The sequence below is a fragment of the Vipera ursinii genome (assembly GCF_947247035.1).
Source record: "Vipera ursinii genome assembly, chromosome: 17".
NCBI lineage: Eukaryota > Metazoa > Chordata > Lepidosauria > Squamata > Viperidae > Vipera > Vipera ursinii.
Genome location: NC_139530.1, coordinates 3917705 through 3937407, shown reverse-complemented (window position 1 = coordinate 3937407; position 19703 = coordinate 3917705). Strand labels below are relative to the sequence as shown.

Below are 19703 nucleotides of genomic sequence, written 5' to 3'. Positions count from 1 at the left end.
GTCAACCAATGTCAATGGTGGTCAACATAGCTCAACCTTTGTCAACAGTGGTCAACAGAAGTCAACAGAGGTCAACTGTGGTCAACAGCGGTCAAAGGTGGTCAACAGCGGTCAACATAGATCAACCATACGCAACTGTAGTCAGCAGAATTCAACACTGGTCAACGGTGGTCAATGCTAAGTGGGTAATTCTGGGAGTTGATCCACAGACCTTGAAGTGGCCACACTTGGACAACCCTGCACCAGCTCAGAACACCCGTTTTCCCAGCAGAACGCACCCCAGAAGCTGGCAAGAAAGATCCTTCAACTAGTCAAGTCTGCTTCAGTCAAGGCAAATATTTGATCTGATGAGAGCCACTCTTTGACTTCACGAGAGAGGCCTCTATTTCCTGTCTGAGCCTCTTACTCGACACTTACATCATCCTCAGCAAAGACGGAGAGGCTGAAGAATACCCCAAGATAAGAGAGTCTCTGGAGCTCTCGGCCCATCCCGGGGCTTAGAGATTTTGGCAACCACAAAGGCAAAGAGACCACCTGGAGAGAGCAAAGAGATCCCCAAAATGAGCAGGACGAGGGCTGGATGGTCAGATCGCTCTGCCTCGGGCTTTTCCGTCCCGTTGGCAGAATCCCGCAAGGACTTTTTTTTTTTCACTTTCCCCACTTACCAAACTGCAGACGGGATGCGATTTTCCAAACTTGATCTCGCACAGTTCCCCCAAAGCCTGGGAAGGGAGAGAAGGGAAGGCCAAGATTCAGACCCCCATTTCTGGACATTTAATTACTTAAGCCACTGTTTGATGACTACTGCAAAAGGGGCACTGTGTGGCTTGAAGCGCTCACCGAGGTTGGTTTATTTCTTTGCAGGAAGGCAAACCTGTATCGCTTCAAAGTGTAGAACCCTAGGCCTGGAAAGGACCTCAAGAGGTCTTCTAGTCCAACCTCCTGGTCCAAAGGTTGTCCAGTCTATTTTTGAAAACCTCCAGTAACGGAGCATCTACAACCCCAGGAGGCCAAGTAATTCTATTGATTCAGTCAGAAAATTTCTTCTTACTTCTAAGTTAGCTGCCTCTTCCAACCCCTTAACCTCTTGTCCTGCCCTCTGGTGCCCTAGAGCAGGGGTCCCCCAACACCCCCCACCCACAAACCAGCAGTGACACCTTCCTTTTCCGCTCCATTTGAACCAATGAGACAGGGGTGTTTTCCTTGCGCAGAGAAATATTTCATTCCACAGGGACCCTGCCGGGCCACCTAAAATCCCCGAGAGAGGGGGGGCAGCCACAAATGTTACGCCTCCGGTTTACACGGTGTCGGCAGGTTGGTTCCGATACTCACCATAAGGGGGTATTTAAAGTTGTCGCTATCGAAGGAGCATTCTTTCGAAGCAAGAGCCAGCCCTTGTAAAATAGGTATAAAGATCTGTTTTTAAGAAGGAAAAAGAGGGAGAATTAGGTGGCTTCCAGCTTCCACTTGGGAGAAAAGTTAGGCCGGCCAAGAGCCAGCCCTAAATTAGCACCCACTCCAGGGTGAACCAACTGAGGCCAGCCCGTGTGACGCCCCCACCCCCGGGAGCTTGGCCAGCCTTTTTTTTTTTTTTACCTGCTTGAAGACCTCTTCATCTTGGTGAGTCGTCCTCACCAATTCCTGGATGAAACCAAAGGGGAGATTCCTACAGAGCATATACGGGACTAACAACGACTGCTGCTGGGATGACCTGGGTACAAGAGACAGAAGGGTTAAAACATAGTTCTCTCTCCCCACCCCCGGGGGGGGGTGACAGAACTCTGAAGCCCAAGGTCCTGAGAGGGCAGATTCCCGAGAGGTTTAAAGGGGAGATCAAGCCAGGATCGCTAGGTGGCCTCCTGTCCCACTGACCTCAGCTGCGTTAGGGATCCTTGGAGCACCAAAGCCGCGTGAGAAATGCACTGGGATCGGATGTTGCTGAGAAGCTGGCTCACCACCGGCTGGCTGCACATCTGGGAGAGGCAGAAAGAGGGGTGAGGTAGCCCATCTTTCAACAGAGAGAGAGAAAAGAGAGACGAGGAGAGAGAGAGAGAGAGAGAGAGAGAGGGAAAGAGATATGGAGATGGAGAAGAGGGAGAGAGAGAGCAACAGAGGGAGAGAGAAGAGAAGATAGGGACAGTGACAGACTGGGGGAGAGAGAGAGGGAGATGAGAGAGAGGGAGAGAGAGAGATAGGGAGACTGGGGGAGAGAGAGAGAGAGACCGGGGAGAGAGGGAGACCGGGAGAGGGAGAGGGGCTGGGAGAGAGCGAGAAAGAGACGGTACCTTTGGCGCTTTCCTTTCCTCGATCCCCACTCGGTCGAAGCACTCAATGAGGTAGTTTAGCATCTCCGTTTCCTTGCACGTCTCAATGGCAAAATGGTCGCTGCACGAGTCGGAAATGCTGGCCCCCCCGGAGCCTCCGCCACTAGCAAACAAAGAAGGACAAGGCGCGCCACTGAGTCCAAAGGCTAGAGGGGCCTCCAGAAGCCACAAGGAAGGAAGGCAGGAAGGAAGGAACAGAGAGAGGGAGGGAGGGAGGGAGGGAGGGAGGGAAGGAAGGAAGGAAGGAAGGAAGGAAGGAAGGAAGGGAGGGAGGAAGGAAGGGATGGACCATGGATGGGACAGAAACACCACATAGGACAAAACCCATCCCTGGATTCCCATCAACCCAGCCACTCCGGCCATGGTGGTTACAGCCTGCTCTCCTTGGCCAACAGGCCTACTTGATGACGCAACATCACTCAATAAGCATCCTTGTGTACATGAGACCCATCCACACAGCCCCGCAGGGTTCCTGGGGAGCGGGAATGGGGGGGGGAGGCACCTTGGAGTCATTGCTTGCTCTCCTGAGTCCTTACAGCTGCCTCAAAGTTTGAGCAACTCTACCCTCAACTGAGCGGACTTCTCTAAAGGACCCTAGCCCATAGATTAAGGGGGACGCCAGCCCAGCAGCCCCACAGACTAAAGCTAGAATCCTCTTTTAGCAGGGAGTCAACCCTCCCCCTAAACCAGGAGAGTTTGCATGGGGACAACCACGGAGGGCCTCGATTTTGGCAGATCTATCGAGCTCGGCCTCACTGAAACCCACTCAAGGCTTCCCTCTTCTCTGCTCCATCTTTGGGGGTCCGTTCATTACAATCTGAGCACCAGCTTGCAAGGACTCATTTTGCACAACTTGGGGTGTGTGTGTGTGTGTGTGTGTGTGTGTGTGTGTAAAGAAAGGTGTCCGAGAATGCGACGTCCCGCTGTACAGGTGGGAGTTTGCGTTGCCCTAAGACAAAAACAACAAGCCACAGATTTGTGTTTTGACAACAGGGGACCTGTGGTCAAAAGTATTCTTGGAATAAGTATTGGTGCTCTATTTTTTTTAATTTTTTTAATTTTGGTAAGATGCCGTTGTTGACTTTTTTCAATGCAGGCAAACACCGAGAGAACGTGCTTGTATGTATTTGGGGAATTTTTTTTAGACAGCCCCAATTAAGACGCGTTTGCTTCTTATGAGCTTACAGGCTTTCTCAATCGTCATATATTCCCATCAAATTGATTTGCTGCCCAGTTCAAGGTGACTCGCCGCGTTTTACGGTGTCCTCACGACTCACAAGGTACCACAGCACACTAGCCGTGCTCGCAGAACGTAGTTGGCCACGCTTTGCTTAACCGGGTTTGCTCCATTATAACAAACTGTAAACTAACGATACAGGCTAGATTTCTACAAGGCTCTCAACCCTAAACTATGGTTTACTCAGCCCAAGAGCTGAGATCGGGGCTTAGCAGGTTGGATGGATTAAATTAATTTTACACAAACACATCTAGTTTTCACTGGACCGGGCAGCAGCTGAGGGCAATCCTAAAGAATTGGGGATGCTGTGGAAGAAATGAACTCTTTATGGACCATTCACATGTAGCAGACAGGCCAAAGCCCTAAAGAAACCACGGTCTCTAATTGCTCTGGCACAGCTTCCCTTGTGGGTGGAAATGGCCAACCTGACGGGAGATATTTCTCATTCAGCACATCCAAAACCAAGAATCTTGGCTGGCCGGCCAGCCGCGCCCCCCCCCCGGCTAACAAGCCAGAAACAAAAGCCAATTTTTCTGAAGTCGTAATGGCAACGATTTACCACCGGCGTGCAAGGCATCCATTGTGTGCAAGGCTCGTTTCAAAGTATTATTAATTCACAAAGCAACTTGGGATAATTTGGCACTTAGGGAGGAGGAGAAAACAAAAGCAGTTCCCATCCTGCCAAAAGGGTAAATGTTTTTAATGACGGGTGAGAGAGATTTGGAAATTGGACGCCGAGCAGGGGCGAACGGGGAGAGGGGTAAGGACCTTGAAGACAGGAAATGCAAACAAGTCACACTCGTTTCTAGAGTACCTTGACCCAAATGGCACCCAAGAAAATTCCTCTTCCTCCTCCTCCTCCTCCTCTTCCTCAGAACTGTCTCCAGAGACATCGGAAATGGCAAGGAAGAGGGAAAAAGGGCTGTCGTACATACTAGTATAACGAAAGCAGAGGGGGATGAATGAATACAAGAGAATGGAGGGGACACACACACACACAAGCTTGTTTTCTATTAAGACCGTCTTCACTGCAAGCATGCGGCGAGTTAATTTTGGGAAATCAGCCGCTCGAGTTAGAGGCGCAACAGAGTTAAGGCGTCTCCCGGCAAGCCTTGGAGCAAAGTTGGCTGTCTTCTGGGAAATTTACAAACGGCAGCACCCAAGGAATTTAAGGTAAAGGTAAAGGTCCCCCCCCCCCCCCGCACATGCGTGCTAGTCGTTTCCGACTCTAGGGGCCGGTGCTCATCTCCGTTTCAAAGCCGAACAGCCAGCGCTTCTCCGAGGACGTCTCCGTGGTCACGTGGCCGGCATGACTAGACGCCAAAGGCGCACGGAACGCTGTTACCTTCCCACCGGAGTGGTCCCTGTTTTTCTACTTGCATTTTTATGTGCTTTTGAACTGCTAGGTTGGCAGAAGCTGGGACGAGTAACGGGCGCTCACTCTGCTATGCGGCACTCGGGATTTCACCCGCCAAACTGCCGATCTTCTGATCGACAGGCTCAGCGTCCTAACCCACTGAGCCACCGCGTCCCTTGGAATTTAAAGAAGGCCCAATTCCTGAGTCCATGATTGTTGATCTTAACAGTAACGGTTGGATGTAGTGGCCAGGGCCCTGATCTGTCTCCTCCAGCTGATTGACATCAGGAGGGAACCTTTATTGCCAGGGGCCTAAGAGCCTTGAGGAAGGTACACAACGTTGTCCCATCACTAGCTGGACACTGAGAACGTCAGCTGGTGGAGGTTTTCCAAAGCTGAGGCCCAATTTTTCCCGAACTTTTTCAGCGATTGCTCTTCGCTACTATGGAAAAATCCACTGGCCAAACTCGGAGACTCAAGAATAACTCGGGAATTCTCCAGGAAACTACAGGAATGGTCTCTCCCAGAGCAGTTTAGTGGTTTCTTCCTTAGCCAGAGAACGATTATGCCACACCTTTGCTCGAAAGCAGGGCTGTCCGAGCTTGGCAATCTGAAGAGCCGTGGACTTCATCTCCCAGAATTGGCCAGGCAGCACCACTGGCTGGGGAATTCTGGGAGTTGAGGTCCACAGGCTTTCAAGTTGCCAAGGTCAGACACCCCTTGCTCTGAAGTCTGTATCTTCTCCTGCTCTATCCTAAATATTGCACATTGGTTGGCAAGCCAGACTCTCGCTTGGTCTTCAGTCCAATGAGTTGGGAAGCAGGGCCATCCCACCAGTCCTGAAGACCGTCACAAAGGCGTACTCGCTCAAGCGGCAGGTTGGCACGTTTATCAATTTATCCTCTCTCCCTTCCTCTTCCTACGTGCCAACCTGAAATCCTGTGAGATCCCTGGGCTGAAAAGCAGAACAAAAAAACTTCTCTTGGGTTAGTCAAATATTTCCTTCCTTCCTCTGCACCGTGCTGGGAAAGGCCACGGATCTTGCCAAAAAAACCCAACAAACCCACAGAGGTTCCAAGTCAGGGTTAGCTCAGCTCAAACGCCGTTAAGGAAAGCGAAAAACCGGAAAGCTCATTTCGAAAAGCGAACGGATTAGCCAAAGCCTTAAAAAGATGCTCTTCCAAACGCTTAGCTGCTCACTGCAACCCAGCAAGACACACACACACACACACACACAAAAAGAAACCGCAAATTCACCCAGCTGCAAAAGGTACCTAGCGGGCATCCTGCTCGGAGAAGAGGTACGACTGCTGCCCAAATCGCAGAAGAGGGGCAGGGTGCCGGCTACGGGCCTAGCCCTGGACGAAGTGACCCGTGCGGCTGGAGGACTGGGGCTTACGCCCGGAGGAGTCGAAGAGGCCGAAAGACTGGAGGTGCCCGCTGAGGGCGTGGCAGAGGGAGCGGCCAAAGTCCAGGGGTGTGCCACTGTGTACGGACGGTACCGTGGGGAGGAGGGCTGGGCACTGGGCAGCCCAGCCGGCAGGAGATGGGGGCTGACGGACAGGGAGGACGCGGGGAAGGGAGCCACGGGGCTGGGGGAAGAAGGGAGAAAGGAGCCAGCCCAAGGGGGGTGACTTGCGATGTTGAAAATGGGAACAGGGCTGCTTCCGTAGAGACTGCGGTCAGCCAAAGCGGGAAAGGAGGAGGAAAAGAAGAGAAAGATCAGAATTGACAACAGGGAAGACCAGGAAAAAATAATAATGAGACGATGTAGGGGGGAGAAAAAGCAGCCACTCGGTTGAAATCCTTACACCAGGGACGGGGTGCCTCATAAAACCCTCCGGGATTGAAGTGCCCCCAAATGAGCGGCCTGCTCCATTTTAAGGGCAGACCAGTCGGGTCCCCTGGCTATCTGTTCAGAGGCCAATTCTCTGCCAGGGGGGCCAAATTCGCCCAGCAATACCACTTAAAAGACTTATATACCGCTTCACCGCGCTTTTACAGCCCTCTCCAAGCGGTTTACAGAGTCGGCCTGTGGCCCCCCAACGATCTGGGTGTCTTCATTTTACCAACCCTGGAAGGGTTGAGCCGGTCGGGATCGAACTGCCGGCAGATGGCTGAGTTAGCCTGCAGTACCGCCTTCTAACCACTGCGCCACCCCCGGCTCTTCGGAGAGCTTCACCTCGTGGCTTTTTTTACTCCTAGGTGTGATTTGTGACCTACCTGGATAAGGAGCTGGAGCCAAACGAGCCCACGTTGCAAAACACGGGGCTGGTTCCCGGGTTGGAGCCGGTATTCAGGACTAAGTTCCTATCGGGCGAGCGGGCGGCAGCCGCGATGGGCTGTGACGTGGCGGTCAAACTGGCAAAGGGGTTTTCTTCTCTCGACTGGGTGGACATCATGAGGACCTCCATCAGCACTTGCCCAATCAGGTCTTTGAAGTCCGAGAACACTGGGCGGGGAAGGAAGAGGAGGGGGTTACTTGAATCCACAGAGGCGTTGCAAGCTCAAGTTATTATGAAAGGTAAGCAAAAATTCTGATTTCTTACCCACATCCAGAGGTTTCCTTACCATCTTTGGGGCTCTGCTTGAACTGCTCGGAAAGGGAGGTGAGGAAGATGACGTCTCGGTCTCGGTCCTTCCAAGAGACCCGGAAAATCTTACAAACCAGCTGCAAGGCTTGCTCCTCCGAGATTTCCAATCCAGAAGGGAGCTCCTGCGGGGCGACACCAGAAAATACTTAATTTAACCTGGCCAAAAAAAAAAAAAATGCGGGCACAAGGCTTGATTGCCTGAAGGAAGTGAGCGTGTGACGCTTTTGCAAAAGTTGTTTGCCGTGTCGGAGAAGGCCACCCTCTGGCTCCCACTAGGTGGCGCTGCTCAAACTGAAAGGACCTGAGCTTGGAGCGAAGAGGATTAGACAAGAATAGGATAGACAAGTGAAGCCGTTCAACACAGGGAGGGTCCATTTGGGTTCTCTGGCCACGTTGATAGCCCATTTTGCCATTCTGCCTCTCCGGATGTGTGTAGCCGTTAAGTTTCCCCACAAGCCCGGTGTGACCTCCTCACCTTATCGGACAGGCTGCGTTTTTCCCGCCGATCGCTCTCGTCCACTTCCATGTTTTCGATCCCCGAATCCACATCGACCTGGGACAAGCTGGAAAGGGAGCAGAGAACTCTTTCAAACCCTCTGAAGCTTGAGACCGCTTCCCGTTCAGAAGAGCGGTTGCCCAAAACAGACGCTCCCAGCGTGGGAGGGCTGAAGGGAAAACCACCCGATGTGCAAAACAACAACAACAAAAACAACGCAATTGTGCCATTGGGATAACCAGCTGCCCAGACACTGCTTGCTTCGGAACAAGCCAACATGAGTCACGTAGGAGGACAGCTCCAGCACATTTCATTTCTCGCCCCCTCCCACGGCTTGCATTTTGTGTGTGTGGGGTGTCTATGCGGGGCTGCCAAGCAGAAATCAGCCCACGTGTGGGGAGAACATTTTGATTCTGCATCCCACCCACCCCTTAAAGCCATTATTCTAAGCTCTGGCTGGGTTTACAAATTCTGTTTATCTGTACACAAACCTGGATACGTTCCAGCCTTCGGAAGGCCCCCCCCAAAAAAAAACCCTACAGGGAGAGCCTTAAGGTCCGCAAAATCAAATAAAAAAGAGCTATTCCTTAGTTTGATCGTTTTTCATTTCTTCCACGTGTGTTCTTCTCTTGCTGTTACATTTACTATCTGGATTCGGGATGGCCCAGATTTCCTTTTTCGACAATTTAAGCCTTGCCGTGGAGAATCTAAATCGTAGTAATGAGGTTGACAACCTCATCCAGGGAGATAGCCAGCAATCTGGGTTTGCTTTACCCATCAGCCCTGGTGGCGCAGTGGTTAGAATGCAGCACTGCAGGCTAAACTCTGCCCACTGCCGGCAGTTCGATCCTGACCGGCTCAAGGTCGACTCAGCCTTCCATCTGTCTGAGGTCGGTAAAATGATTGCTGGGGACCGTAGGCTGACTCTGTAAACTGCTCAGAGGGGGGGGGTCAAGCACTGTGAAGCGGCATATAAGTCTTAAGTGCTGTTGTTATCGTGTTATATCGTTATGGAAGATGGGCTCCACCAGAACGTAAGAGAGCCACTTTCCAGAGTGAAGATGGCTCGGCACCAGTTTAATAAGTTAAGATTCTCCTACAGCTAAAACACGACAGGTAAACAAACACTGGTAGAATCTCCCAAGAGGTTACGCTGTGCATCATGGGGTAACGTCTCACCCAAGGCTGCCCAAGGGAACCGGCCTACCTTTTCTCGCAGGAGACACTGTCGATGTCCATGCTCTGGGACCGAGACAGCGACTGGGACTGGGTTTCAAGGCTGTTGGACGGCGAGCTGCTGAGGGAACTCACTCCTTCGCTGCTCTGGCTACGATGGGCAACACCTTGGGGAAAGAAGGCAAGAAGGAAGTTACGCGCTTAAAACTTCCCAGCGTGCCCAAGCCTGCAGCTGGAAGCAGTGGGAGAACACGGTGACCCCACCGCCCATCCTTGGAGAAACACACACACCCGCCCAAGTTTCAGACCGCCAGGCCAGCTTGCAGGAAGAAGGCAAATTTAATTTATTCGGCCTACTACGGCATAACGCATATGGACTTATGAGCTGTACAAGCAGTCCTCGGCTTACCACTATTCGCTTAGTGGCCGCTCAAAGTTACAACGGCCCTGGGGGGCAAAAAAGGGGGGATTTCTAGGTTGACGCTGGGAAGTGTAGGATGCCAAAGTGGGAAATGAAACCTTAAAACAAATTAGTCTTCTCTTGCCTGTGAGCTGTTTGAATCTCAGTGACTGAAGTGGCATCAAAGCCTTTGTAAATCAATAATAATAATAATAACAACAACAACAACAATGACAACGATGGTTTAGTGTGTGCCATCAAAACTATTTTTAAACTCGGTGGGAACAACTTAGCTCTAAACAGGCCACGCAGCACACTTTAACGGTGTGAACAAGATAAAAGGAAAGAGAGGAACTTTTTTTTTTCCTAATTCGGTGCCACATCCCAATTAACCGAGCACTTAAAATGTTTTAGCTCTGGGGTGAACAGTATGTATGTCCGTGTGAGACACACAGAGACACACAGTGATTTGTTCTAAGAGCCATTTCTCCCCCCTAACTCTTTCTAAACAGGTTCTTCTCCTCTCTGTCGACATGAACCTGACATCCAAGCCTGACAAACCGATCTGAGGTCAAATCTAGGGCCGGGCTGCCCATGGAGAAATCTTGATTGTTGTTATCGCCTCCCAAGGACGAGGTCAACGGGCTGAATGGCTGCTTAAGCAGACGGCAAGAGGGAAAGAGGGAATGAGAAGGCAAGCCACATGACGGTTTGGCTTGCCTGGCTAAGCTGCCAATTCCTTCGGCTTTCAAGGCCAGCTGTTCTGCAGGCTACAGCAATCTCTACCGAGGGGGGGGGGGAGGAGAAGACGACGACTGTGGCTGTCAAAACCAGCCAAGCCGCCCGACTCTCTTATTCAGACAGGAGCTGGCTGGCTCCTCCCATTGCTTCCAAGATGGCTTGTGTGGTTTTGGCTCAGCGTGAAATGAGCCACTGTAAGCCTGCAAAATCGGGCGGATGGCGGAAAACGAGGCTCGGACCCAGCCAGGATTGGATTCCATCTCTTTAAACTGTCTTGCTCGCGTCCGCAAAATGTCTTGCAGGAAGGCAAGAGAGGCTTCCTCACAGCTCTGCTAAACCCAAGGCCTCACCCGTGGCCCTGAGGGAGAAGCGGTAGTTTCTCAAGAACCAGGGTTGACCCCCGCACGGGCTGGCATGGTTTTTTTTGTCATCCCGAGCTGTACCAAGCGGCATTAGCAGACGGTGGCTTACCTGAGGCGCCGATTGGAGAGGTAGCAGGGGTCATGCTGTGAACGTTGAGTCCAAGGTTGTGGGGTGCCCCTGGAGACGGCGCTGGGACTGGCTGCCCTGGAGGGTTCTCCCTCTGCGGAGATGTCAGCGGGGTGGTGGGCTGGGAAGAGGGCCCGCCGGCGAGCCGGGCAAGGCGCCTCCGACGGATCTACAATCAAACCAGGACACTGTGAGTTACTGCAGAGTTGCAGAAGGTCAGACTCAGAATCCAGCTGGAAGGGACCTTGAAGGCCTTCTAGTCCAGCCCCTATAACCATTTCAGACAAGTGACTGTCCGGTCTTTTCCTAAAAACCTCCAGGGATGAAGCACCCACAACTTCTGGTGGCAAGCCGTTCCACCGGTTAATTGTCCTCACTGTTAGGAAGTTTCTCCTTAATTCCAGGTTGCTTCTCTCCTTGATTAGTTTCCACCCGTTGCTTCTTGTCCTGCTTTCAGGTGCTTTAGAAAATACGTTGACGTACACACACCCCTCTTTGCGGCAGCCCCTCAAATACTGGAAGACTGCTATCATGTCAACCCCCCCCCCTAATTCTTCTTTTCTCTAGACTGGCCATACACAGTTCCTGCAACTGTTCTTCGTACAGGCCTTTAATCATCTTAGTGGCTCTTCTCTGCATTTTTCCCCCAAGTCTCAACACTTTTTTTTTTTTGTAAACGTGGTGACCAAAACCAGATGCAGTGCTCCAGGTGTGACCTCACTAAGGTTTATAAAGCGATACTAAAAAGCTAGCTCGATTTTGGTTCTACGCCTCCGTTTACACAACCAAGGATTCTGTACGAGCACACGACCGGCTCAAGCTTAAGGGACCGTCCACTAGGACTCCGAGATCCCTCTCGCAGTCGCTGTTTTCGAGCCTTGGAACAGTCTCTGCCGCAGTTTTCCAAACAGCCAAGGACTCCTGCAGCCAAGCCGGCCCATCTTGGTTATCAGGGTGGAAGGTCAAAGAGAGAATGTGTAAAAAGAGTGCCAGGTTCAGGGAGGCAGCCAACAGCCTTGAAACAGCTTCAACCCACATGAACCCACGAATTCATCCGGCCTGGTGCTGGTGCTGTGGCTGGCCAAGAGCCATTTTCATTCCAGGAGGCCTTAAGCCGTTCACCCAGCCGCCCCCTTCCCCCAGCGAGAGGCAAACATCGTTTTCCTGGAAATGGACAGAGCACACGAGGAAAACATGTGGCGGTGTTCATTCCACTGCTCAGAGGAAGCTCTATTATTAGAAGAAAAAAAACAAGGCCTTCCTTACCGCCTTACGCAACAAAATCCAACATCCTGCTCTGATTTTCTCAAACCTGAAGAACTTCTTCCGGAGAAAGACTCGCAAAAAAAAAGGCAGCAGGGCTTTGCACAAGCATCTTTTTGTTTAAAGACGCCTTTTGGCCCATGTCGCCTTACACCCTAAAGCAGGCGAAAGATTTTCAAAACTCGATTTGAAAGATTTTCCATCCTTTAATACGGACATTTCACAGGATAAAGTCCACGGGTCTTCCCGTTGGGGGAAGAGCTGAACTCGAGAGCTAAATTCACGACGGCTAACAGCAGGACCGTTCAAAGGTCGCAAAACGGGGCAAAATTCACTTAACTGTCTCGCTTGGCGACAGAAATTCTGCGCTCCGTGCTAGAGAACGTGCCCATCGGACGTGGTACGCTACTACCCCCAACGTCGTCTTACCCTGGTTCTGAACCACTTCCACATAACAGGTTTGATCTTTGTTCGATGGCTTCCCCGCCACGACTCCTGGGACCGCAGGAAGGTGACACCACATGAAAATGGCCGGGAAGCAGGGCTTATTTTGGACCCATGGGAAGGCATGATGCCTTGGTGGAGCAGTGGGCTAATGCCTCCTTAAGTAACACCAGCTGCCTGCAATTAGTGCAGGTTCGCATCCCACCAGGCTCAAGGTTGACTCAGCCTTCCATCCTTCCGAGGTACGTAAAATGAGGACCCAGATTGTTGGGGGCAATTAAGCTGACTTTGCAATAATGCCGCTTGGGGGGTGTGTGAAAGCCCTAATAAGCAGGCATATACATAGAATGAAGGCTACTGCTAAGCTTGTAAGCCGCCCTGAGTCTTCGGAGAAGGGCGGGATATAAATGGAATTAAAATAAATAAATAATAAATAAGGAATGAAGTGAGACCTGTCCAATCAGGGCTGGAAAAGGTGCTATCACTCCACCTACCAGCAAGGGCATCCTAACTAAAACGACTAACCCAGAGCTTAAGTCTTTTTCACCCAGTCCACTTAAATTAGCTACCCTGATGTATGTTATTTAAAGCATTTCTACTCTTCTTCTCACCCGAAAGTCTCGGTCGTGTACATTTGCAAACACAGATGGGCTGATTTGCACGGAGCAACAAGGCTCTCCCCCACCCCACCCCACCCCACCCCACCCGGTGAAGTTTCAGACACCCTAAAAGACTGCAAAAGCAGGACTGGTTTGATTCAGATTCCCTTTAAAACAAAGATCAGAATAGCCTCCAGGTAACGTCAAAAAACAGGATTCAAGTTCTCTGCACCCAGGAAAGAATGATCAATCAAACAAGGTCATTAATCCAGGCTTTCTATCCAAGCTTCGCAGTATACTTGGAACTGGCCAGGCTGAAAGGGACGGCAAGAAAAAGGTGTTTTTCTTCACACTCAAGGGCTGGCATAACAATGGGCCCCTTTCATTCCATCCCTCCCCAGGCTCCTGGCTCCTTTGGCTTCCGGTTCACCCCCAGGATGCTTTTGGACTGTTGAGATTTTGAGGCGCCTGTCAATTAGCCAGCCATAAACCAGCTTTCTCTCCGGTGGCTAGACGGAGAATGGGCGGTGATTTCAGAAATCAAATCAAATCTAATCAGCCAACTATCCGTTTGCTTGCAAGGCCCTATTTAAACAGCGTCCGAGGTTGCACGACGTACAAAAACTGCATTGTGGTTTAGCACGAAGCGTGCCCAGAGGAAAAATAAAAACAAATGACCTTATTGAAATAGGCTAGACTGAGATTTAGTGTAGAGGTCTTTCCCTCCCCCCCCCTCCGCCGAGTTGGAAAACCCCAACCTGCTATTCTAACTCCAGCCAAGATGTACCGGCGTCCCTTCCTTTAAGCAATCCTATCTTGCTCTCTTTCGCAGCCTCTGGTTGAAAAGGTTTTCCTGCCTACCGTTCCACAGCAGAGAACAAGCACTTGGCAATGGGCCCGATGTGCGGATATAGGCTCCTATTACAACAGCAAATGCTTGGTAAATTATTACCTTCGTCCAGCAACAAACCACGTCATCTTGATGGTTTGGAAGAGGTGGAATGACTCTGCACAACGATGCCTGTTGTTGACACCTGATCTCCCCAATGGAAAGATGATACAACCCAACATATCGGGGAGGTTGTGTGTGTGGGGGGGAGGACGAACACTAAAGGTGATCTTTTGCAGCTCTGCCCACAATGGCCAGGTTCTATGCACTAGGGGTGCCAATAATTTCCAGGTTAAACACACAGCATAAATCCCTTCCTGTTTACTTACTCCCCCCCACCATATGAGACCTTTACTACTGTCTTTCCCCTGAGAGAGTTCTTCAAATCACCTAATCTTGTGGTAATTCCAGTTGGTTGTGCAGGAATTCCACCACTCCAATAAATATGCCCCTTTCTGGAGTCTTGTAATTCTCTGGTCGGACAATCTTGTACTGGAAACTGAGAAAGAATTCCTAGGCGCCTTTGGAGTTCTTTTGGATCAGGCCCAGTGTGTCCCAAACAGAAATAACGGGGACCTAGCAAAGGTCGGTCTAACCTACTTTTGTAAGACCTTCCAAAGAAATCTTGTTATTTAGCTGGAAAATATCTCCCCCACCCCAACCACCCGGCAACCGAGATGCGTAACGAACAACCTCAAGAGAGCTTGGATCGGATCCTCACTACGTCTCCAACCCGAAGTCTGACTAGCATGCTGATAAATGTAAAAAGAAATTAAAATCTGTTTATAGCAACATCGCTGATAAATAATTAGGTAAAGGGTAAAGGTAAAGGTTCCCCCGCACACACGTGCTAGTCGTTTCCGACTCTAGGGGCCAGTGCTCATCTCTGTTTCAAAGCCGAAGAGCCAGCGCTTGTCCGAGGACGTCTCTGTGGTCGTGTGGCCGGCATGACTGGACGCCAAAGGCGCACGGAATGCTGTTACCTTCCCACCACTACGGTCCCTATTTTTCTACTTGCGTTTTTACGTGCTTTCGAACTGCTAGGTTGGCAGAAGCTGGGACGAGTAACAGGCGCTCACTCTGTTACGCGGCACTCGGGATTCGACCCGCCAAACTGCTAACCATCTGATTGACAAGCTCAGCGTCCCAACCCACTGAGCCACTGCGTCCTTAGATAATTACCCATCGGTAATTGTGTCTAGGCAATTGCAGATGGATTTGGGTTGGTTTCAGTAGCTTTTTTAAAAAAAAACTAACGGTCAAGAAGGTTTGACATGGACACTAATCAAGGAGAGAAGCAACCTGGAATTAAGGAGGAAATTCCTGACAGTGAAGACAATTAACCAGTGGAACTGCTTGCCACCAGAAGTCGTGGGTGCTCCATCACTGGAGGTTTTTAAGAAGACACTGGACAGCCACCTGTCTGAAATGGTATAGGGTCTCCTGCTTGAGTAGGGGGCTGGATTAGAAGACCTCCAAGGACCCTTCCAGCTCTGTTCTGATTCTGATTGATTGGTTCCTGGTTCTGCAAGAGCAGATCCACCTATTGACTTTCTCACTGCTTAGTTTACAGAGAAGTTGGGTGGGTGAGGACCACTAGCAACAACACAGTCATTTTCAGTTGATTGCTGCATTCCCAGCCCAAGGGTGATACCGTTTTCAAAGCAGCACACTCAATATTCCTAAATTGTTCCTAGCTTTTTGGTTCTGGAGCTGAGCGTAGTGGATCTTTTGCTTGCCAATGTAGATGAGCCATTAGCAAAAACTTTAACTTGACAATCTGCAAGTAAAGCATGCTGTAAATTGTTCCATTTAATAACCACATGCATGCTCAGTTAAGTTTGGATACCAGGGTTTATAGGAGTATGCCACATACTAAAAAAACTATTTTCCCCCCAGCTATCCAGTCCCCGTACCTCTTCATAACTTCCCTCCCGACAGCTTCCCACAATAGGTTGGGCATACCAGGATTAGTTTACTTTGTCCTCAACTTACAACGACATTTGAGCCCAAAACATCTGTTGTTAAGTGACACGATTTTAAGTGAGTTTTGCCCCATTTTACAACCTCCTGCCACCATTGTTGAGTGAATCGCTGCACTTGTTAAATTAGTAATGCAGTCGTTAAGAGTCAAGTGATTTCCCCATTGACTTTGCTCCTCAGAAGGTCGCAAAAGGGGATCACATGACTCCAGGACACTGCAACCGTCATAAACATGAGTCAGTTGCCAAGCAGCTGAATTCTGATCACATTCTCACCACGGATATGCTGTAATGGTTGTGTGAAAAAAACAGTCATAAGTCAAGTTTTTTTTAAAAATGATGTTGTAACTTCAAATGGTCACTAAATCAACTGCTGTAAGAGGACTGTATTTAAACTGTCCTGCCTTCAAACCACAGTTTGAACTGGGCTTAGACACCAAAGCTTGAAAGCCATTATAGTTCATGCTTATAGGCCAATCCTGCCAACATCAAAGGTAAGGACTGCAGCCTGTGGTCTAATGAAACATGTTTTCTAGGGATCCAAGATTTTTCACCCTTTGGAGGGGGGGAAACACACCTTTGATCAGAGTTCCTAAATCACCTTTCTCCAGTCAGATGCCTTTTGGCTGGGAATTATGGAAGTTTAAATCCAATTTATCTCAAAGGAATCAAGTTAGAGACGGCTGTCCTATACCACAGAATTTACTGACACATCTTCATACACATCATTCCACAGTTTGATTTTGATGTCATCTAATATTTCAGTACTCTGAAAGTGTGAATTCTAGTTTTAAATAGTTTTAGGTATTTACTGTGAACTGTTATGAGACTCGTTAAGATGAAAGCTACATAGAATAGTTTATTCATAGGAGGAAAGTCTCCTTTCTTAGAACAGATAAGGCAGAATTTTGGTATGCTCTCCCCTAACACCGAAAACTCAAAAAGTAAATTACAAAATATTGTCCGTTAGGCCACTACATCACCCAGAAGTACAAATGTAGTAATAACGCTCAAGAGATGATCAATTAGACCTAAATATTTTGTAGATAAGATTTTCAACATCTGGAAACATACAAATGTCCATTATAGAATAGGGAAAAAAGATTAGGAAGAACTGGAATGAAGAGAAATGGAGAACACACCACGTGCTACAACATACTGCTTCCTTGCATAGTTGCAATCATTTTTAAATATTTTATTAAAACTGAGCACAACATACTAAGCCTGAGTAAAACACAGCACATCCTCTAAGACAGGAAATACTCTCAAGAACACCTCACCATCTTAATAACCAACAACCTTCTAATCATGTGATAAACATCCAGTCACATGAAGATATTTAAGTCTCTCATTTGAAAAAAAAACATATTTCTCAGCTTTAATTTATTATTTTCACATATGCAGACCTATTAATGGAACTTCACCTCCTGCTGCCTTCCTGGCTGTCAGCTCAGACCGGGAATCTCAAAAGGTACAAAGATTTACAACAGGGCCATAAACCTGGGGGGAGGGGGGGAGGAGAGAGATCAGGAGCCTTGTAGCTCCCCTGACATTTTTTTTTCCTATCCAAAAAATCCACTTTAAAATAGCAATGAAAAACCCAGAAAATACTTGCCTTGAAAAAACAAAACAAAAGATGGTTACTGTCAAACTTGGAAGAGAACTGGTTTTTTTTGAGCAAAAATAAATTTTAAACTCTTTAAATTAGGGACAAGCCCACCAACTTCATTCCAACGTACAGAGCCTTCACTTCTCCTACTTTGGTACCTAAAATGTCTTTGCAAGATGCCTCTGCAAACCTCCTTCAGTAAAACCAAACACACACACATACATTCCTAGTTATTATCCAGCTACACACACATACATACACACAAAAAACTTACCTCATCGGCACTCAACTCCTCCATGGTTTTCCTCTTAATGGTGGAAGGAGTTTGGGGGAGGAGGGCTCCGCTGCTTCCCTCGAGGGAGGAGGTGCTTGGGTGGAGGAGGAAATGTCTTTAGGTTAACCCCTGTCCTGACGCCTCTTTCCTAAGGAGCGCTCAGAAAATGCATAGTCAGAGGTTCAGAGCAACCCGTGTCCTCCCCCCCCCCCGCTCTTCCTCCTCCTCCTCCTCTTCCTCCTCCAAGTAGATCTGCCTTAGCAACCCACCGGCTCCTTCCTCCCTCCCTCCCAGCTTCGTACGGCCTGAACTGCATCAACCGCCCGCCTTCCCTCCCTCCACGCCGGCTTTGCTCCTCCTCCTCCTCCAGACCCTGCTCTCTGCTCCAAACTGGTCCCAGTCTAACCCCGGGATTGGGAGGAGCGTCCTGCGGCCGCCACCCTCAGACAGCCCCCATCCCTCCCTTTGCACCCAGCGCTCCTTCCTCTCCTGGGCCCTTATCCGAGCTGCATCTGATGCTGCTGGGGAATCTTTTTTTTAGGGGTGGGTGGGTGTCAAGCCCTACCTGTCCTTAACGCCCCACCTGTACAGACGAGGAATACACACACAGACACACACTGAGCTGCTACCTCACTCCTCTGCGGGGGTCCCCAGGGGGCAGCTGCGCCTGCGGCCTCCCCCCCGCCGCCTCCTCCCCCCCGAGCGCAGGCCGCCTTGTGGGTGCGCCAGCGGCCCCGGGGGTCCCATAGGGAGCCTCCCCTCCCCCACCAGGCCGGCCGCGGAGGGCGACCCGCTCTCGTCTGGGCGGGCGGGCAGGCCCAGCAGCTTTCCCCCGCCTTCCCCCCCCACCGGACCCCGACGACCGCCCAGGCCCAAACCAAGGCGAGCGGGGAGGCGGCGCTCACCGGCTGAAGCCCCCGCGCCTCCCAACTCCCGCCCACGCGTGACCGCCGGAGCCCCACTTTCCCCTCAGCCGCGGCCGCCTCCCCGCGCGGAGATTATTCATCAAAACAAGAAGGCGGCGGCGGCCATCTTGGCGTCGGATCACGTGACCGACGCCCCGCCGCGCGCCTCGCCTGTGCGTCAGCGCGTCGGCGTCCCTCCTCTCCCCCCCCCCACCGCCGCCGCCACCGCCAGGCCGGACCGCGCGTGCGCGCCCTGCGAAGTCCACCCTGCGAAGTCCAAGCCAGGCCCGCCTCCCAACCGCCTCACACACGGAGGAATGATGGGCGGCGTTGGCCAATGGCGGGAAAGGAGGAGGGCCTTCCAAGGTTTTTACCCCGAGCTGTCATCCGTTCGGCGGTTAAGCCAATGGAAATGGAGAGGCGGGGAAAGGAAAAGAGAGACAGAGAGAGAAGCCCAACCCTCTACGTAATCTTACGCCGGGCTGAAAGGACAGCCAGCTACTGTAACGCGAGGGAGTAGGCGGGGCTTGTTTGGGGCTTGCGCCATAGCAACAGGGGCAGAAGGGGTGGGGCCAGAATGGCGCCAAAATTGAAACTGAAAATGAAAGGGGGCTTGTGAGGCAGGCTTCAATTCAGTTAAGCCAATTAAACCAATCGGAAAGGATAGCAATGAAAGCACCAGCTGACTTCTTTTGTATAGTGCAGGGGTAGGCAACCTCGGCTCTTTTTATTATTATTATTATTATTATTATTATTATTATTATTATTATTATTATTATTTATTAAATTTGTATACCGCCCTTCTCCCGAAGGACTCAGGGCGGTTAACAGGGCATATATAAATAACAATACAAAAATTAAAAGGAATTAAACAAATGCCCAATTAAAAATTACAATAACAATAAAAACAATAAAAGACCCATT

General features: G+C 50.2%; 1 protein-coding gene across 3 annotated transcripts in view; it reads right to left on the bottom strand.

Moving 5' to 3' along the window:
- UBE4B (ubiquitination factor E4B) overlaps nucleotides 1–18889 on the bottom strand; it is a 36155-nt gene extending 17266 nt beyond the window's left edge. The window contains exons 1-15 of one of the 3 annotated variants that reach the window (XM_083375600.1): nucleotides 18504–18889; nucleotides 17875–17968; nucleotides 10797–10983; nucleotides 9216–9351; nucleotides 7988–8075; nucleotides 7490–7634; nucleotides 7142–7370; nucleotides 6193–6594; nucleotides 4376–4495; nucleotides 2286–2427; nucleotides 1873–1973; nucleotides 1597–1711; nucleotides 1333–1416; nucleotides 666–722; nucleotides 418–534 (exon numbers count right to left, since the gene is read on the bottom strand). In XM_083375600.1, coding sequence (XP_083231726.1) covers nucleotides 418–534; nucleotides 666–722; nucleotides 1333–1416; nucleotides 1597–1711; nucleotides 1873–1973; nucleotides 2286–2427; nucleotides 4376–4495; nucleotides 6193–6594; nucleotides 7142–7370; nucleotides 7490–7634; nucleotides 7988–8075; nucleotides 9216–9351; nucleotides 10797–10983; nucleotides 17875–17898 — 1947 coding nt within the window. In that variant the 5' untranslated portion in view covers nucleotides 17899–17968; nucleotides 18504–18889. The remainder of the gene's footprint in view (nucleotides 1–417; nucleotides 535–665; nucleotides 723–1332; nucleotides 1417–1596; nucleotides 1712–1872; nucleotides 1974–2285; nucleotides 2428–4375; nucleotides 4496–6192; nucleotides 6595–7141; nucleotides 7371–7489; nucleotides 7635–7987; nucleotides 8076–9215; nucleotides 9352–10796; nucleotides 10984–17874; nucleotides 17969–18503) is intronic. The other 2 variants (XM_083375599.1, XM_083375601.1) reach the window with 2 other exon arrangements.
- Nucleotides 18890–19703: the final 814 nt, after the last annotated feature.